The sequence below is a fragment of the Macaca nemestrina genome, chromosome 7, assembly GCF_043159975.1.
Source record: "Macaca nemestrina isolate mMacNem1 chromosome 7, mMacNem.hap1, whole genome shotgun sequence".
In the NCBI taxonomy this organism is placed as follows: Eukaryota; Metazoa; Chordata; class Mammalia; order Primates; family Cercopithecidae; genus Macaca; species Macaca nemestrina.
The window spans coordinates 171,263,912-171,285,466 of record NC_092131.1 but is presented as its reverse complement, the minus strand read 5'-3'; the positions used below and the strand labels follow the sequence as shown (position 1 = coordinate 171,285,466).

General features: G+C 40.9%; 1 protein-coding gene across 2 annotated transcripts in view; it reads left to right on the top strand.

Moving 5' to 3' along the window:
• Positions 1 to 21,555, top strand: part of LOC105497518 (transient receptor potential cation channel subfamily M member 1) — a 66,291-nt gene extending 44,736 nt beyond the window's left edge. For both annotated transcript variants that reach the window (XM_071067237.1, XM_011768669.3), the window contains one exon: positions 19,315 to 21,555. In XM_071067237.1, the coding sequence (XP_070923338.1) occupies positions 19,315 to 20,563 (1,249 nt within the window). In that variant the 3' untranslated portion in view covers positions 20,564 to 21,555. The remainder of the gene's footprint in view (positions 1 to 19,314) is intronic.

The window sequence follows — 21,555 nt, the reverse complement described above, 5'->3', positions numbered from 1 at the left end:
CCCTCTCCCTTCCCCGGCATTCCTTGGATTTTTACCATTCTTGGACCAAAGCGCCAAGAATGTGGTTATCAGGTCACTACCAAATTGCATTTTTCTCTGGGGGCTCTGTGCACACGTAATAGGGATGAAAGTGTGTAGGGCAGAGAAAACATGCTGCTTCCTGTTTCCCTTGGCTGAGATCCCAGGAGTGATGGGAGCACATTCTTGCCCCTCCGTTTCCCTTGGCCTTGTCTAGGCTGACTCACAGGTGAATGCCCAAGACAGAAAGAGGAGGAGGCTTGAGGAGAAGGGAGTTTTCCTTCCCTCTTAGCCAGGCCAGCTGAGAAGCAAGGGATAAGGTGGGAGGATGGAAATAAAAGTAGTTATTTGTACCTAATTTTGGGCACCTGTGACTACTTTAAAAATCAAACTTGAAGTACTCAGGCATTTCTGCTATTTCTTTAATATTCGTTCTATATAAAATTAGTTTTATTTTCTGCATCGCCATTTCCCATTTGATGATTTTCCTGCTCTTCTCTCGGTGGTGTGTTCACCACCACCATTCAGTTTGTAGGGTCTCGTTAGGAGCATGTCAGCCCATGCCTTGTCTCCCTGTTGTCTTGGTAGCTTTCAGAGCTGAGCTACTGATTCTCGTGACTCAATTTTATAAACATGTTCACACTGGATGGGTACCCATTAATCATTCTCCTCCACGCAGGGTGCTTTTAGTGCTTCTTTGCAGAAACTAAATTCAAGGTTCTTTCTTAAAGCTTTGAAATTTACCTATATAATGCTAACAATTTAACCATGTTTTTTTATCATAAAGTTTCAACAGTTTGTAAGATCCGGCATTCAGTCCTGCAATGAGATTTGCAATATGATTCAGCATTGATTGACACAACACTGGGTTGCAGGAGGATATTTAACCCCAAGTCCTACCAAGCATGCCCACTTAGATGTCTTAGGGGCCCTGCTCTCAGGGTTCTCCTCCCAAACTTGGACTCTAGTGTCTGTGAATGGCATCGCCATTAAGCTCAATTAGCAAACTGGCAAATCATTGTGGCACCTCCCTCTTCTTCACTAACAATCATCAAGTTCTGTTTACTTCCCCTCATGAATACATCCTGGTTCACTTATTTTTTCCATCCCTACCCCAACGTACCTCGTACAGGCTTCCATCATTTCCACTTCCATTCCTGTAGCTGCCCCTACCTGAGCTCTCCATATTTATTTCTGCTCTTTCAATCCATGTTACGCTGTCAGCTCTCAAGGGATCCTGTTCCCTCCTGCACTGGCTCTCCTGAAAAGCCCTCTGGGGCCCCCACTGTCCTTAGGCCTGCAAGGCCCTGCCCTCTCTCCAGCTTTGCCCTGGACTGTCTCCTCCTTCATGCTCTGTATTCCATTTCTCGGCCTTCTTTCATTTCCTCAAAGCACTGCTTCCTTCCTGCCACAGGGGCTCTGCATGGGCTGTGCCCTCTGTCTGATGCACCTCACCCTCCTTCCCTGCTCCTCTTCCTTGGATCTCTGCCCAAATGCCAGTTCCTTATGGGAGACTTCACCACCTCACACCTTAGACTAGGTCAGGACCCTCGGGCCTTAAGCTGCCTGAAGGCAGGGCCATGTCTAGTTTTTGTCCACCAAGACATACCTAGAGCCTGCACATCTCCACATAGTAGGAGCGAGCCTTTTTTTTTTTTCTGACAGGGTCTCACTCTGTGCCCAGTGCAGTGGCACAATCAGGTCTCACCACAGCCCCAACCTCCTGGGCTCAAGCGAGCCTTCCATATCAGCCTCCAAAGTAGCTGGGAATACATGTATGCGCCACCACGCCCGGCTAGTTTTTCTTTTTCTTTTTTTTTTTTTAAATTTTAGTAGAGAGGAAGTCTCACTGTGTTGCCCAGGCTGGTCTCAAACTCCTGGCCTCAGCAATCCTGCCTCAGCCTCGAGATTTTTTTGAATGAATGAATGACTTAAAAGCTTTTCTCCTGATTCGAATATAAATTTCTATCCCATCCTCAATGAGTTCCCTCCTGGAATATCAAAAAGGAAACCAACTATGCTCCCTCCAGGTTCAAGACACTGGTTTTACTACAAGGAAGTAGGAACAGACTCAAGAGCCAAAGGATTGTGCCACAGGAAGGATAACAAGTGTTGGTGTTGGGACCATCTTTTTGCTCAAAGGGATAACATCAAAGAGCCATGAGGGCTGGTGGGATAACAACATTTTATAGACAACTCCTTTTTTATTATTATTTGTAGAGACAGGGTCTCACTATGTTGCCCAGGCTGGTCTCAAACTCCTGGGCTCAAGCTGTCCTCCTGCCTCAGCCTTCCAAAGTGCTGGGATTACGGGCATGGGCCACCATGTCTGGTCAACTTCTGGCAGCATGGCCAAAGTAGACCTCGTCAACCCATGTGTTCTGTCCTCATTGCTCCAGGAGAACATTTGGCAACATAAGTCCTTATCATTGGGCGCTTTGAGGCTATCGGTGTCCTCTGCAGATCCACTATGGAGCACACTGTTCTCTTTGTGGTTCAGCATCCCTTATCACAGGTTCACAGTTTCAAGAGCAATTGGGCTAGAAAGAATCTTTCCTGGCAAAATTTTGTCTGAGACCCAACTTCCTTTCTCAAACAACGAGAATTATGTTATCCAGTGTGTTTTCCTTTTTTCCATGGCTTCAAGGAAGCTTAATGCCAAACTTAATATTAAATTATAAAATATATTACTATAGGATTTTGAAATATGTGGGGTACGTTGCCTCTTCTTTGCTTTTTTTATATTGTCTACATCAATTTACATACATTTTATTAATGTCTGACATTTCACAATATGCAGGATACAACTCATAAATTATACATTTTAAATGTAGTTGGCCTTGTACTTAGGAAGCTATGGGTCTCAGATGAGCTAAACCTATAATAGCATTTTCTGATTACCCCAAAACTTTCTGGGTTAAGTGGTTTCTTGTCAGATTTGAGGATATGGATTAAAGTGTTTTGTCTTTTTTTTTTTTTTTTTTTTCCCAATTCTAGAGACTGGGTACTGCTTTGTTGCCCAGGCTGGAGTACAGTGAGATGATCATAGCTCACTACAGCCTCAAATTCCTGGGCTCAAGTGAGTCTCCTGTCTCAGCCTCCTGAGTGGCTGAGGCTACAGGGGTGCATCACCACACCCAGCTAATTTTTGTATATTTTGTAGACACAGGATCTCACTGTGTTGCCCAGGCTGTTCTGGAACTCCTGGCCTCAAGCAGTCCTCCTGCCTTAGCCTCCCAGAGTGCTGGGATTACAGGCATGAGACATCACGCTCCATCCTGGATTGCCTGTAGGCTTGATGGGAAATCAGCAATTTGTGGCTTTGAAATCTTTTTATTTGGCATCCTTTTCCCATGTGACCAGAAAGAGAAGTGACTGGTAATGGAGACCTACCTAGAAGAAGACAAGATAGTAACTAGAGGAATTGAAAGAGAGATCGGTCTTAGGAAGGAAGTGGAGGATTCCTTGAGTGTAGAGAAGGTTGTAGAATGGCAAATGTACAGTGATGGGGAAGACGTTTGGGGATGATCCTGTCTGAATACCTTAATCTTCTAAATTCATAGGGTTCAAGGTTGCTTGGATAATAGGAAGGGGATGGCATTAAATGTTGGAGTTTTGATGTGCCAGTGGATGACACCCTTGTTCCTGATCTGACTTTGAAAGCCAATTCAGAGACAGATGCAGACTTCAGGAGGATAGAGATAAAAATATCAGTTTTATTAGTAATAAAAGTTGTACTGGAGGGTGTGGCTTCATTCTTGCCTACTAGTCACCCAGAATTAGGGATACCCACTTAGCCACAGGCAGCACCAGCCATCGCAGGCCTCCCTTCCCACAGGCAGAGTTAGCCTGCACGCTAAGCCTACCAGATGACCAAGATAAAGAGATAGACAAGCATGCGGTGTCCTGGTCCCCAATCTCCAACCAAATGAGTAGTCCTCCTCCAAAATAAATAAAGGCCTGGAATGAGGTCAGAGCATTACTAATGAAAAGTCCACACACATAGAAAGAAAAACTGGGCATGGGTAAAGTGTACCTCCCCAGCAATCAACATCACTGACTTAAAGTCAGTAGGAAGGATTCAAGTCAAGTGAGTTCACTTTTAGGGGAAATATGGCAGGAAGGAGATAACCAGGATTACTTGGCAGGAATAATTAAGATGCAAGTTAAATTAGATAACATGACTTGGTACTGGGCCAGGTCATTGAGGTTCTCATGACCTTCATCGGTGACACCATACAGCTGAAAGGCAAGGATACAGAAAGACAACCGTACATAGGGCATGGATGCTGAAGGAGGCCATGTGCCCAAGAACCAGTCTGTGGAGAGACCTCAAAGATGCCAGTGTTTGCAAATGGCTGCATAAACATACGACATTGCCTCCAGGCACCAAATATCCTTGCTTAGCCCTGGAGTCCTGGTAGCAATAGGTGGGAGATAAGGGATTGGCACTAATGTGTTGCAAGTAAGGGAGAAAGAATGTAGGTTATTAATGAGGGCTTCACTTCATGGCCAACCACAGAATCTGGCCTGAATAGAAAACAGAACATAACCAGAAAAGGCTAATGATTAGATGACCTGAATTCTAGAAACCTAGGAAGTCTGGCGTATTTAAATGAGGCAGCATAGAGCTAGAATCCCAGAAAGCTTAATATTCTTTTAGTAACTATTCGGTATACTGTTTATTAGAAAGAATGAAAAAGCCAGAAGAAAGACATGAGTCTTGGCCGGGTGCGGTGGCTCACGTCTGTAATCCCAACACTTTGGGAGGCCGAAGAGGGTGGATCACTTGGGTTCAGGAGTTCAAGACCAACCTGGTCAACATGGTGAAACCCCATTTCTACTAAAAATAAAAAAAAATTAGCCAGGCATGGTGGCGCAAGCCTGTAATCCCAGCACTTTGGGAGGCCGAGGTGGGCGGATCACTTGAGGTCAGGAGTTCAAGACCAACCTGACCAACATGGTGAAACCCCATCTCTACTAAAAATACAAAAATTAGCCAGGAGTGGTGATGGGCATCTGTAATCCCAGCCACTTGGGAGGCTGAGGCAGGAGAATCACTTGAACCTGAGAGGTGAAGGTTGCAGTGAGCCAAGATAGCGCCACTGCACTCCAGCCTGGGTGACAGAGTGAGACTCCCTCTCAACAACAACAACAACAACAACAACAAAAAGATGTGAGTCTTGTTCTTTTATGATTAGTCTTCATTTAGTCTTTCACACATAAAAACTCTGTAAGTAAGCACAACAAGGTTTTATCCCGGTGTTCTTCCTATAACTACTAAATGTAAAAGGCAGCCCTGTATTAAGAAGTGGATGGAAATTAAAATAGCTGGATGTAAAATTTAGAGTGGATAATACAACTTTATGATCAGTAGTCCTGGAATTAAATTATAGGGTAGGAATAGTTTATAGTTTTAGAACTCAAGTATAGAATACCATGGGATCTTGAAACGGGGGTTTCTTCAAGTATGAACTGGACCCAGCTCCACTAACATCATGTCTTTATGTTAACATTTAACTCTATCATTAAGGAAATGTTCCCATATAATTTATGAGATTTCTTGCAGGTGAAGGGCGATTGTTTCCCACGAAAAGATAACTGCATATAAAACAAGTTTTAGGCCGGGCACAGTGGCTCACGCCTGTAATCTCAGCACTTTGGGAGGCCGAGGTGGGTTGATTGCTTGGGGCCAGGAGTTCGAGACCAGCTTGGCCAACATGGCAAAACTCCATCTCTACTAAAATTACAAAAATTAGCTGGGTGTAGTGGCACATGACAGTAATCCCAGCTACTGAGGCACGAGAATCACTTGAACCCGGGAGGCGGAGGTTGCAGTGAGCCAAGATTGCACCCCTGCACTCCAGCCTAGGCAACAGAGTGAGACTCTGTCACAAAAATTTAAAAAGGCCAGGTGCAGTGGCTCATCCCTGTAATCCAGCACTTTGGGAGGCTGAGGCAGGTGGATCACCTGAGGTCAGGAGTTAGAGAGCAGCCTGACCAACATGGTGAAACCCTGTCTCTACTAAATACAAAAAATTAGCTGGGCGTGGTGGTGCAGGCCTGTAATCCCAGCTACTAGGGAGGCTGAGGCAGGAGAATTGCTTGAACCCAGGAGGCATAGGTTGCAGTGAGCTGAGATTGCACCATTGCACTCCGGCCTGGGTAACAGAAGTGAAAGTCTGTCTCAAAAATAAAATGAAAAATAAAATAAATTTAAAATTTAAAAGGCCAAGGGCAGTGACTCACACCTGTAATCCCAGCACTTTGGGAGGCCAAGGTGGGAAGATCACCTGGGGTCAGGAGTTCGAGACCAGCCTGACCAACATGGTGAAACCCCATCTCTACTAAAAATACAAAAATTAGCCGGACGTGGTGGCACATGCCTGTAATCCCAGCTATTTGGGAGGCTGAGGCAGGAGAGTCGCTTGAACTCAGGAGGCAGAGGTTGCAGTGACCCGAGATCACGCCACTGCACTCCAGCCTGGGCGATAGAGCGAAACTCCATCTCAAAAATAAAATAGGCCGGGCGTGGTGGCTCAAGCCTGTAATCCCAGCACTTTGGGAGGCCGAGGCGGGCGGATCACAAGGTCAGGAGATCGAGACCACAGTGAAACCCCGTCTCTACTAAAAATACAAAAAAAAAAATTAGCCGGGCGCGGTGGCGGGCGCCTGTAGTCCCAGCTACTCAGGAGGCTGAGGCAGGAGAATGGCGGGAACCCGGGAGGCGGAGCTTGCAGTGAGCCGAGATCGCGCCACTGCACTCCAGCCTGGGCAACAGCGTGAGACTCCATCTCAAAAAAAAAAAAATAATAAAATAAAATAAAATAAAATAAAAAATAAATAAAATAAAACAGGTTTTAACAACTGTCTTACTACGGAACTCCAAATGTTTCAGGCCTTCCTAGGAAAGACACACAGGGACTCTTACCACAAGGAGATGAGTTTGGACCTTATGTTTAATAGACAAGAGTCTATGCAAAGTCCAGTAAAGTTATGCCATACATAGGTATTCTCTTGGAAGTTAATACAAAAGTTCCACAAATTCATATATTGTCGTGCCTATTATTTGAATGAAACAGAACACATTATGTACAACCCCTTAACAAAAAGTATGTTTTCATTTAACCACCTTCAGGCTTAGTGGCATCATGTTCAAAATCAAATATTCTTAATAATAGATATACCCCGATATAGAGAAGATTTGCACACAGCCATGTCCTTTGACACTTGTGTAGCATTTACAGTTCACAGAGCACACAGTTCCATTTAATTCATTTAATTTAGTTGCTATCATGCTGCAACTGTTGTTAATGTTTGATAAATCACTCCCCAGGGACAGAAGCACACTAAAGAGGGGCTGGTGGAGTATCTTCATCCCAGATGCAAATGTGGATGGGCACATCTCAGAGGGAATGCTGACACTAGCCACACGTTAATCAGAAACAGCTTTTGTTTTTTCTCAAAACCAAATTAAACAAAAAGAGTCATGATATGTAATGTCATTTGTTAATCTGGTACAATATTTTACTTTATTTTATTTTATTTTATTTTATTTTATTTTATTTGAGACAGAGTCTTGCTCTGTTGTCCAGGCTGGAGTGCAGTGGCATGATCTCGGCTCACTGCAACCTCCGCCTCCCAGGTTCAAGCAATTCTCCTGCCTCAGCCTCCCGAGTAGCTGGGACTACAGGCGCACGCCACCATATCCGGCTAATTTTTGTATTTTTAGTAGAGACGGGGGTTTCACCATGTTGGTCAGGCTGGTCTTGAACTCCTGACCTCAGGTGATCTGCCTGCCTTGGCCTCCCAAAGTGCTAGGATTACAGGTGTGAACCACTACGACCGGTCGACTTTCTTAATTTAAAAAACAAGGTTGTGTGTGTGTGTGTGTGTGTGTGTGTGTGTGTGTGTACACCAGGTTTTGAGACTGATTAGGGCATTCAGGTGTATCCTTTTAACAGAAAAACCTAAATATTTAATCTGTGAGTCAAAAGAGAAATATGGGCGTGGAGGGACACAGCTATTATTAATCAAGACTGATTAAGCACATGCGGTTCTGGGCTCCTCGTGACTTGAGTAGCAGTACACATGATGCAGTTAAGGACAGAGCAAATATTGTAATAAATCAAGTGCAACTTAAATTTCTATTCAAAGTCAGGAGAATGATTAATTGGAGCCCAGACAGATTCTAGATTTCATTTGTTTATAGATTCCTTTGATACAAAAGGATGGAGGGTGGCCCTCAGGAATTGCTCTTAGGCCTGCCAGTTAAGAAATCATGTATTTGGTGGTTAGAAAAATGGCCTCATTAATGCCCTTTTCAAAAGTATTCATAAGTGGAATTTTTTTCTGAAAAGTCAATGCTACCATAATGTGAAAAATAAAAACCTAGTGGATCTACTTAGAGCATCTACAAGTAAATCCAAACCCAGAAATAGTTACAGAAGCCACCAACTTCAATTGGAGGGAAAGGAAGATAATGAGCCTGATCAGAAATCAGGGTCACCGTGTGTAAGAAAGCACACTTTGCACCACACAGTACCACTATTCAAAGAAATCATTTATTAGCGCTGAATACTTGTTATACTAAAAACATAGTTATAAGTTATTTCACTATGTGATTTGAAATATTTGAGAGTATTGGCATATTTTGTAAAGTGAATATTATTTTGAAAAATTTTGCAAATCCTAAAATAAATAACATAGCCATGATAATCTAATGAAATCATGCCTAAAGCCAGGATGATAACATACGTTTACACGCAATGGCTGAGGTCCCTGACATCACCAAGACAGCTTTCATTCATCTAGTCCTTCCACAAACATCAGAGGTTAGCTGAAAGCTCTAGGACGGGTTTTCTAACAGCTGGAGTCATCAAATGCCTTGGCATTTGGGGTTCTCAAGTTCTAAGATTATTTTATTTTTAAATTTTGATAATGATGGCATGTTTGCAAAGGGTCCTTGAGGAAATGTGGGGATGAAGAACAAGATGAGACAGGATGGGAAGATGAGGGCAGATTCTCAAGAGCTTTGAATGCATATGAGGAACAGAAATCTCTATAGGATGTTAAGATTAAGGGCTGCCATGGATGGAAGGGAAGAATTAAAGCCACATTTTCATAGCACTTTACATAGTATGAGAAAGTGTCAATGTCCATATCATAGAATAGGGTTGCCAATGGAGACTATAAGGTTTTCCTTTAACACACTCTTTGGTGTGTTCATTGCATTCAACACTGTAATGAAATTGTGTTTTTATCTAAAGTGTGATGGGAAGCTGCTATTATTTTAAAGCAAAGATTGACGTGGTTGTGTTTCTGTGTTATCTTTTTGGATTGGAGTGAGAAGACATTGGAGGCAAAGAGGCTGTTACTGATAACTAACATTTTTTTGCTTTATCAGCTTGGGGTACAAAATGAGGTCATATATCTTTTTTCTTTTTCTTTTTTTTTTCTTTAGACGGAGTCTTGCTCTGTCACCTAGGCTGGAGTGCAATGGCACGATCTCGGCTCACTGCAACCTCCGCCTCCTGGGTTCAAGCAATTCTCCTGCCTCAGCCTCCCAAGTAGCTGGGATTACAGGCGCATGCCACCATGCCCAGCTAATTTTTTATTTTTATTTTTTAGTAGAGATGGTGTTTCGCCATGCTGTTCAGACTGGTCTCGAACTCCTGACCTCAGGTGATCCATCTGCTTCTGCCTCTCAAAGTGCTGGAATCACAGGCGTGAGCCACGGTGCCCAGCCAAGGTCATATATCTTTTAATATTAAATGAAATTATTCTTTTACTTCATCTCATCTGCTTATAATCTCATCTGTTTATTCCAAGAGTACCTTTTTCCTCTTTCTATTGTCCCATAGCCCCACCCCCACCCCCTGCCTGGAGTCAGGTGCAGGAAATCCAGAAGTCTGGTGAAGTCCCCACCCATTGCATCAAAATTCAAGAGGGTGAAGTCAATCTTTGCTCTTTGCTCTCTGTGTCCTCCTGTCACTTGGCTCTGGCAGTAAGTGCAATCATGGAAGTGCAGGGCACAGAGGATTGATTTGAGCCCCAGCTTTCTGGCTGGAGGATAGCAAATGGGAGCGCGGAGGAACTGGAGATATCAGGGAGACAGTAAGAGAGGGGAACTTGGAAAAGTAATGCCATAAAGTTATGAACTCCAGAGCTCACCTGCAGACTGTGTCTGTCAGGGGTGGGGGAGTCTGCTCCTTATTCACATACCAAAGGTATTGAATGGAGTGACATGAACAAAAGCAGGTAGAGTAAGGAACTCTGGAATTCTGCCCCACCATAAAAGCAACATCAAAGTTGGCAAAAACTGTCAGAGTCTATATTCTGTGGAACTCTGGAAATTAAGCAATGGCTTATTAAGCAACCTAGGGCATTCTTATTTAAACAAAATGGCTGGATTTTGATCAGAAAAGTAAGCTTTGTGACATTTTAACTTAGCCCTGTCCTATCCTCTGCTCTCCAGTTTAGTGGTCGCCTTGAAAACAACAACCTGCATTCCTAGTACCAGCAGGAGCAGAAAGAATCTCATATGCAAAGAATTATAATTACTTGTTTTGAAATTACAGGGCAGCTCCTTGAAAGTCTGGCTGAAAGGTTCGTCTTTATTTCACCTGAGTTGGAACAGGCCCAGTACTAAAGCTTCCAGTTAGAAGGGGTGGAGGAAGGGTTGTCAAAAACATTTATAGGCAAAGGGTTTAGTGCTTGCTCCCTGAGGTGACAGATGACAGCTAGGGCAAACAACAGACTAACCAAAAAACTAGGGAGAAAAACTGATGTCCATAACAGCTTTGAAAAGCTCTGACACATTCCTGGGAATCTAGAAAGCTATGTGCGTGCACAGGGCTGTGTGTATACTCCGCAAAGACCTGAGAAGGCTGTAAGCTCATTTCTGGCTGACCTGACCTTGAGACTCTGTGCAAGCAGGAAGTGAAGGCTAAGGCAAAGATGTAAACTGCCTGAATGTTGAAGATGTGCCTCTATATACACATACTTCTTCTCAGAAAAGACTAGAAGATTTTGTTGTTTTTGTTCCACACATTTAAGGAAATCTCTACGTATTAACTGACCACTAAGCTAATAAAATACAAACTTTAGTGGCCAAACAACATAAAGAATATAGACTTTACAAAATTATTTCAGAAAAATCACTAAACAAACAACAACTACGCTAAGAAGCAATAACAACAAGCCTGAGAGGGGAGAGAATCTGATTTCTAGAATTGCCACATTATAATACTCAACATGTCCACTTTTAAATAAAAATGACAAAACATGCAAAGAAATAAGAAACTATGGTCCACACATAGGAAAAAGGACAATCTTAAAAACCGTCCCTTAGGAATCCTGGATATTAGACATTTTAACAAAGAGTTTAACTCAACTATTTTAGCTATTTTAAGTAGATTTAAAGACCTAAAGGAAATCATCTCTAAACAAGTAAAGGAAAGTATGAGAAGGATGTTTCACCAAATAAGAGACTATCAATAAAGAGGTAGAAATTATATCAAGTAGTAGATGATGTCTCAAAAAAAAAAGAGGTAGAAATTATATATACATATACATATATATATATATATGTATTTTTTAAGTAGGTCAGGCACAGTGACTCATGCTTGTAATCCCAAGGCTTTGGGAGGCCAAGGCAGGAGGATTGCTTGAAGCCAGGAGTTCAAGACCAGCCTTGGCAACATAGCAAGACACCATCTACATAAAATTGTTTTTAAAACTTGACAGGCATGGTGGTGCATATTATGGCAACTGGCCAAGCATGGTGGTGCCAGTAGGTTTAGTTACTTGGGAGGCTGAGGTGGGAGGATTGCTTGAGCCCAGGAATTCAAGGCTGCAGTGAGCTATGATCTTGTCACTGCATTCCAGCCTGGACAATAGAGCCAGACACTGTCAAAAAAAAAAAAAAAAAAAAGAAAGAAAAAAGAAAGGAAGGAAGGAGGAAGGAAAGGAAATTCTGACATTGTAAAGTACAATAACTGAAATGAAAAGTTCACTCTAGAGGCCCAATAGCACATTTGAGCAGGCAGATTAAAGAATCAGCAAACTGGAAGATAAATCAGTTAAAATTACCCAGTCTAAGAAACAGGGGGAAGAAATGAAAAGAAATTGAACAGTCTCAGAGACCTGTGGAACACCATCCAGCAGAACAACATAGGCATTATGAGAGTTATAGAAGGAGAGAAGCAAAAGTGGCAGAAACAATATTTAAAGAAATAATGACCAACATTTTACAAATTTAATGAAAGACATGAATCTACATATCTAAGAAGCTCAATGAACTCCAAGTAGGATAAATTCAAAGAGATCTATACTAATTAACATTATAGTCAAACTGTTAAAAGCCAAAGGAAAAGAATCTTGAAAGCAGCAAGAGAGAAGCAACTCATCACATGCAAAGGATGCTCAATTCGATAAAAAGGCTGACCTCTCATCATAAGTCAGAAAGACCAGAAGACCTTGGGAAGACATAGTCAATGTGCTGAAAGAAAAACTCTGTCCACTAAAAATTGTATATGCAGCAAAACTACCCTTTAAAAATGAAGGATAGATTAAGATATTCCCAGATAACCAAGAACTGAGAGAATTCATTACTAGCAAACCTACTACAAGGGATACTAAAGATAGTTTTTCAGGCAGAAATGAAGAGACATAAGACAATAACCTAAAATCCACATGAAGAAATAAAGAGGACCAGTAAATGTAACTACATAGGTAAATATAAAAGGCATTATATATTTATTTTTTGTTTGTAACTACTTTTTATTTTCTACATGATTTACAAGACAACCACATAAAGCAGTCATTACATATCTATGTTGATGGGTACACAATGTACAAAGTTGTAATTTGTGATAATAACAGAATAACATGGGGGGAGCATGGAGCTTTATAAGAGTAAAGTTTGTGTATATTATTGAAAGTAATTGGTGTTACACCAGATGCAAGGGCTCACACCTCTAATCCCAGCACTTTGGGAGGCGAAGGCAGGTGGATCGCCTGAGGTCGAGAGTTTGAGACCAGCCTGGCCAACAAGGTGAAACATCAGAAATAATAAATATGTTGATAAACGTAAAGATGAATCTTCTCTTTCTGAGTTCTTTAAAGTATATTTGACAGTCAAAAGCAAAAATTGCCATATTGTCTGATGGCGTTTTCAATATTTGTGGATGCAATGTATGACAACTGCAGCACAAAGGGCTATGGGAAAGGGACCTGTATGGAAGTAATGTTCCTACATTCAAATTGAAGTGGTGAAATACTGATGCTAAGTGCACTGTGAAATGTTACTATCTATTTGTAATCCCTAAAACAACCACTGTAAAATCTATAGTAAATGCTCTAGTCACTTCCCATCTCATTTCCTAAGGCCATCATCACCATGATACCAAAACCAGACAAAGACAATTGAAAAAAGAAAACTACAGACCAATATTCCTCTTGAACATAGACACAAAAATTCACAACAAAATACTAGCAAATTGAGTCTAGCCACGATCAGGTAGTTTATCCCAGGAATAAAAGGCTAGGTCAGTATTTGAAAACAATCAGTGTAATCTACCATATTAATGATTTAAAGGAAAAAATCCTATATGTTTCTAGCAATTGGTGCAGAAAAACCATTTGATGAAATTCAACATTCATGATGATAAAAAATACATTTTCTAAAAGCCTCTCAGCAAACTAGGAACAGAAGAGAACCTCCTTAATCTGACAAATGGCATTTACATAAAATCTATAGCTAACATCATGAAAGACAGAATGCTTTCTCCCTAAAACTGGGAACAAGGAAGAACGGCCACTCTCACCACTTCAACAATGTACTGGAAGTCTTAGGCAATGCAATAAGGCAAGGAAAAAAAAGTCTTATATGTCTTGGAGAGAAATAAATAAATGCATAAAACCATTCCTATTTATAGATGACATGATTATCTATGTAGAAAATCACATAAAATCTTTAAAAAGCAAAATGAAACAAATGAAAACGTCCCAGAAGTAATATGTGAATTTAACAAGGCTACAGAGTACAAAGTCAACAAACAAAAATTAATCTTATTTCTATATACCATCAGTGTGTAACTGAACATCGGAATTTTTAAAATAATACCATTCTCACAGAGCTCTAACAAAACTGAAATACTTAGGTATAAATCTCGTAAAGTATGTATGGGATCTATATGCAGAAAACTACAAAGTGCTGATGAAAGAAATCAAAGATCACTTAAATAAATGGGAAGATAAACCATATTTGTGTATTGGAAGACTCAATGTGGCACAGATGTCAATTCTCCCCAAATTTATCTATAGATTTAACACAATACCAATCAAAATCCCAGCAGGATATTTTGTAGATATATCAACTGGTTTTGTTGTTGCTGTTGTTGTTGTTGCTGTTGTTATAGATGAGATCTCCCTATGTTTTCTGGGCTGGTCTCAAACTCCTGAGCTCAAGCAATCCTCCTACCTCAGTCTCCTGAAGCACTGGGATTATAGGCATGAGCCACTGTGCCCAGCTATGTCAACTTATTTTGAAAATTAAATGGAAAGGCCAAGGAACTAGACTATGTAAAACAATTTTGAAAAGAAGAATAACATTAGAGGAATCACACTACCCAGTTTTAAGGCTTACTGTGAAGCTATAGTAATGAAGACAGTGTGGTATTGGTGAAGGGTCCAACACATACATAAACGAAACAGAATAAAGAGTCCAGGAGTAGGCCGGGCATGGTGGCTCAAGCCTGTAATCCCAGCACTTTGGGAGGCCGAGACGGATGGATCACGAGGTCAGGAGATCGAGACCATCCGGGCTAACACGGTGAAACCCCATCTCTACTAAAAAATACAAAAAATTAGCCGGGTGAGGTGGTGGGCACCTGTAGTCCCAGCTACTCGGGAGGCTGAGGCAGGACAATGGCGTAAACCCGGGAGGCGGAGCTTGCAGTGAGCTGAGATCTGGCCACTGCACTCGAGCCTGGGCGACAGAACGAGACTCTGTCTCAAAAAAAAAAAAGAAAGAGCCCAGGAGTAGATCTACCCAAATAGAGACAATTGATTTCTTTCCTCAAAGGTGCAAAACTAATTCAACGAGGAATGGATCATCTTTTCAACTAATGGTGTAGGACAGTTGGACATTGTTATGCAAAAAATGATATCAACACATATAAAAATTTAAAATGTAGCATAGATCTAAATATAAAACACAAAACTATAAAATGTTTGGAAGAAAACATAAGAGAAAATCTTCACACCTTGGTAATAGACAAAGGATTCTTCAATGCAACACCAAAAGCATAATCATGTTAATCATATATCTGACAACAGACTTTTATACAAAATATCTAAAGAACTCTAAAACCCATAATAACCCATAGTAAGGAAAAAATGGCCCAATAAAAAAATGAGCTAAAGATTAGACTAGACATACCAGAGAGGACATAAGGTTGTTAAATATGTACATAAAAAGATGCTCAACATCATTAACTATCAGTGAAATGAAAATTAAAACCAGAATGAGATACAGCTACACACCGAATACAAGAGCTAAAAATAAAAAAAATTAAAAATAACAACAGCCAAGAAGGATGCTGAGCAACTGGAATTTGCATACACTGCTGGTAGGAATAAAAAATGGTACAACCACTGTGAAAAATGGTTGGGCAGTTGCTTATAAAGTTAAACATACATTTACCCTATGAATCAGCAATCCCAGGTATTTAACTCCTAGGTATTTATCCTAGAGAAATGAAAACATGTTCACACAACACCTGTACATGAATGTTTATAACAGCTCTTTTGCCAAATAATGGAAACAACCCAAATGTCCTTCAACAGGTACTGTGGCACATCCCTATTAGATATATATCTTTGCCAGGTATGGTGGCTCATGTCTGTAATCCTAGCACTTTGGGAGGCTGAGGCAGGTGGATCACCTGAGGTCAGGAGTTCAAGGCCAGCCTGGCCAACATGGTGAAACCCCCTCTCTACTAAAAATACAAAAATTATCCAGACATGGTGGTGGGCACCTGTAATCTCAGCTACTTGGGAGGCTGAGGCAGGAAAATCGATTGAACCCAGGAGACAGACGTTGCAGTGAGTGGAAATTGTGCCACTGTACCGTAGTCTGGGCAACAGAGTGAGACTCCATCTCAAAAAAAAAAAAAAAAAAAGAAAGGAAATAAAGAAATAAATCTTTAAGAAAGCATTAACTTTAATTAAAGGGAAAGCCAAGTGAATTACTTGGATCTGGAATGCTTTATATTCTATGATGTGCTGAAAAATATTTTTTACTCAGTGCTGAAAGGAAAACTGGATTAAGACTCAGAAAGCTACACAAATAACTTCTTTGCTGATTAATCATCTCTCACTATGAGCTCTATCATGAATGATGGATTCTCTTGTGTTTTTCTGCCATTTGATGTGTAAACAGATGTGAGGCTCTTGTCAAACTGATTCCTAGATAGCCATTTCTCTATCTGAAATGGAAACCACTCTTTGTGTGGGTGTTGAGGTTTGTAAAACGTTTTAAATAATTATGGGAAGTTACCAACCATGGTTAACAAAGGAGATAGATCCTCATTTGTCCTTTATGTTAATCATTTCAGATGTAAGTGAACTTAGACTCATTTTTATCTTTCTTCTTTCCTACATACTATAAAACTCAATGCAACTTCCCTTCATTTGGCATAGCTGTTTAAAATTTGCTGTATCCATGTGGTAGCTGTTCACAAGCTCCAAACAAGCAACTGACAATTTCTCTGAACCCAAGGCACATTATTAAGCATTGTTTCTTCCACAGCTTCAACAAAGGGAGCAACAGTAGGGATGGGAGATTTGAAACACCAAAAAAGGAGCTTGGTAACTGATTCAATGCAGAGGGGAGGGGAGAGGAGAGAAGTGAGGGGAGAGAGTTAGTATAAGGGAGATCAAAGAATCCAATGACTTTGAGGTTTCTTTTTCATATATGAGTGGCTGAGAGTGCTGTTATCTGAATTAGGTAATAAAGGGGAAAATAGGCAAAACTATAAAAGATTTGAAAGGAAAAATATTTATCTTCATTTCACCAGTGTATTTATTTAGAAAAGTTTGCACAGCTGCAGTATCTCTTACTGTATGTTTGTAAAGAAACTCAGGTTTGACTGGGGCAATGTGGGTTTTTTGATACAAAAGGAATCATCAGGGTAATAGATCTGAAGGGAGTAGGGAATCTTGATTGATTGATTGATTGATTGATTGATTGAGACGGAGTCTCACTCTGTCATCCAGGCTGGAGTGCAGTGGTGCGATCTTGGCTCACTGCAACCTCTGCCTCCTGGGGGCAAGCAATTCTTGTGCCTCAGCCTCCCAAGTAGCTGGGATTACAGGCACGTGCCACCGCGTCCAGCTAATTTTTGTGTTTTTAGTAGAGACAGGGTTTCACCATATTGGCCAGGCTGGTCTCGAACTCCTGGCCTTAGGTGATCCACCCGCCTCAACCTCCCAAAGTGCTGGGATTACAGGCGTGAGCCACTGCACCTGGCCAGGAGCCATTATTTTTAACGAAGAACACCAAGTCTTACTCAGAAGTAATGGAAAGTTCATAGTGAAAAATTCTTCTGTTGGTCTCTGAAATGCAAGAGGAGAGAGAACCCTTAGAACCTACAGTGCCTGTGATACAGAGGCTTTAAAAAAAGGAAGCCAGGACTTCTCATACATGGTGAATTTGGTCCTCCCTGGTGGCAAACTTCCAGGAAGCCAGACCCTTCCTGCTCAAGTGATGTGGTTTCCTATAGTACATATAAATAGTTCTCACCCCAAGAAAAGAGTTAAGAATAGAAGCCAAGGAACCACACATACAAACACAGACACATCAGAGCACAGCTGTCAATGTGGCCAACAGATGAGTGGCATTAGCAAAAGAAACTCTGGGAGAAGGTGGGGCAAGGTAGCCACAGAAGCTGCAGGGTGGGGCTGGAGTTCAAGAGATGCAGTCAAGCACGGAGCAGACTTAGCAGTGCAAAGAGCAGCAGGCAATCTGCCCAGAAGACAAAAGAGTGGGGTGGCTGACCAAAATGAAATGGATGGATAAGAGCAGAGCCAGCAGAACGAGTGAGGACATGTATAAGGATGTGCAGAGAAGGCAGTAAAGACCTTCGTAGGTCATACAGATTGCAACACAAGCCAAGTCTCCCTATGTTTTTAAGAAAGCTGGGAGAAAATAAAAGCATAATGGAATCAGACCTAAGTGTTTGCCATCACACAGGGATGAACCAGCCAGAAGAGTAGCCAGGACTCCCAGCTCCATCCTGGGGACAAATTCAACTTTTAGAAAGCAATCCTCAATCCTGGGCATACCTCGCCTCTTAGAGTTAAATTCCTATTGAAATAATTCATACAGTTTGTAGTAAAATATAAAACAAAGTCTGTACCAGTGGATTTTAGGCCAAGCAACATTATGGTTTCATAGGCTGTTGCCTGATCTTCTAAGAATTAAAAAAAAAAAAAACTTAACAGCAGACATTTATAATCTCCCATGCTCTTTTTTGTGTGTAACCTTGTTAAGGAAATACTACTTATTAAATATAAAGAATAATTTAAAGTTACTGGTATTCTTCAGACAATTAAGTCACCTACTGTACTTTAAGCAAACTATCTGATCATCTGAACTTAATTATTAATGGTTTATTTTCTGAATCCCTTGAACCTCAAATAAGGATTTTAATTTTATTTATTTTGTTATAACCATTCACTGCTGACAGCCATAGTCAAAGCTCTAAAAACTAAGCACTAGTACCTTCCGTTATTACTAGAAGCAGCATGATGTACCAGCTAAGAGACAAGGACTGGAGTGAGTGCTGGAGCTAGGCTGCGTGTGCTCAAATTCCTACTCCACTGCTTCCTACCTTTGGGGGAATTACTTATACGCTCCATGACTTAATTTCCTCACCTGTAAAATGGAGATGATAATAAAAGACCTACTTCCAAGGACTGCTCTGAAGATTAAATAAGCCTAGGATTGAACCTTAGTTAGTACTTGTTAGTGAGTACATTATGCTCTTAGAACAATGACTGGTGAGCCATAAGTACTATATGCATTAACTATTATTTCCATTATTTTCTGGTGGCTCCTCATGGTAATTTGAGTAGTCATGTTAGAGGACTGTGAAGCTTGTAAATATGCTCAAACAGTTCCATAATTATTAAAATTCTGAAAAAATCACATAGCAATGACATTATCTTTTGATTTTTTAATATCCACTTAATCTCAGTTTAATAAATCTATCCTTTTATATTCACTAGAGTTGAAAATATGTCAATGAGGTTGGAAGAAATCAATGAAAGAGAAACTTTTATGAAAACTTCCCTGCAGACTGTTGACCTTCGACTTGCTCAGCTAGAAGAATTATCTAACAGAATGGTGAACGCTCTTGAAAATCTTGTGGGAATCGACAGGTCTGACCTGATCCAGGCACGATCGCGAGCTTCTTCTGAATGTGAGGCAACGTATCTTCTCCGGCAAAGCAGCATCAATAGCGCTGATGGCTACAGCTTGTATCGATATCATTTTAATGGAGAAGAGTTATTGTTCGAGGATACATCTCTCTCCATGTCACCAGGGACAGGAGTCAGGAAAAAAACCTGCTCCTTCCGTATAAAGGAAGAGAAGGATGGAAAAATGCATCTAGTCCCAGAATGTCAGAACAGCCTTCACCTTTCACTGGGCACAAGCACATCAGCTACCCCAGATGGCAGTCACCTTGCAGCAGATGACTTAAAGAACGCTGAAGAGTCAAAGTTAGGTCCAGATATTGGGATTTCAAAGGAAGATGATGAAAGACAGACAGACTCTAAAAAAGAAGAAACTATTTCCCCAAGTTTAAGTAAAACAGATGTGATACACGGACAGGACAAATCAGACGTTCAAAACACTCAGCTAACAGTGGAAACGACAAATATAGAAGGCACTATTTCCTATCCCCTGGAAGAAACCAAAATTACACGTTATTACCCCGATGAAACGTTCAATGCTTGTAAAACAATGAAGTCCAGAAGCTTCGTATACTCCCGGGGAAGAAAGCTGGTCAGTGGGGTTAACCAGGATGTAGAGTACAGTTCAATCATGGACCAGCAATGGACGACAGAATGGCAATGCCAAGTTCAAAAGATCACGCGCTCTCATAGCACAGATATTCCTTACATTGTGTCGGAAGCTGCAGTGCAAGCCAAGCATAAAGAGCAGTTTATAGATATGGAAGATGAACATCATGTCGCTGAAGCAATTCCTCGAATCCCTCGCTTATCCCTAACCATTACTGACAGAAATGGGATGGAAAACTTACTGTCTGTGAAACCAGATCAAACTTTGGGATTCCCATCTCTCAGGTCAAAAAGTTTACATGGACATCCTAGGAATGTGAAATCCGTTCAGGGAAAGTTAGACAGATCTGGACATGCCAGTAGTGTAAGCAGCTTAGTAATTGTGTCTGGAATGACAGCAGAAGAAAAAAAGGTTAAGAAAGAGAAAGCTTCTGCAGAAACTGAATGCTAGTCTGTTTTGTTTCTCTGATTTTTTTCAACAGTCAGAGCCACTAATGGGTGTCATCTTGGCCATTTAAACATCATCAATTTCTAAAAACATTTTCCTTAAAAAATTTTGGAAATTCAGACTTGACTTACAATTTAATGCACTAAAAGTAGTATTTTGTTAGCATATGTTAGTAGGCTTAGTTTTTTCAGTTGGAGTAGTATCAAATGAAAGTGACAATACTATAATGAAGATAAACTGGCTAATCCATATATAAGATTATACAATCGCTTTATTACTGAAGACCACCAAATAGCCTAGGAAGTGCCCTTGAGCATTGAAGTCACCGTTAGGTCACTTAAGAAGTAAGCAACTAGCTGGGCACAGTGGCTCATGCCTGTAATCCTAGCACTTTGGGAGGCCAAGGCAGAAAGATTGCTTGACTCCGGGAGTTTGAGACCAGCCTGGGCAACATAGCAATACCCAATCTCTTAAAAAAAGAAAAAAAGTAAGCAACTATGTAAGAAAGAGAAACTAAAGAGAAAGCAAACATGAAAAAAGGGAGGGGTGGAAAGAAGAAAAATAAAATTATGAGGCACAAGAAGTGGAAAGGAGCCATAAATATGTTTTTATGGGCCGGGCGTGGTGGCTCATGCCTGTAATCCCAGCACTTTGGGAGGCCGAGGCAGGCGGATCACGAGGGCAGGAGATCGAGACCATCCTGGCTAACATGGTGAAACCCATGCACTCCAGCCTGGGTGACAGAGTGAGACTCCATCTAAAAAAAAAAAAAAATTGTTTTTATGGGGTCTTTGTTTTCTGTTTTAATGTTTTATTTTAAACTACACAATGGGGAAAAAAAGTACACAATTATATCAGATATCATACTGTAATAATTTAGGGTGACCTAGAGTTTTGTTAATGTGTAAAAATAAAATATCCAATATGCATTTTCTTGTTGTCATAGAGTCCCTAATAGCAAATACAAATTAGTTGTACCTGTCTATGCAATGCTT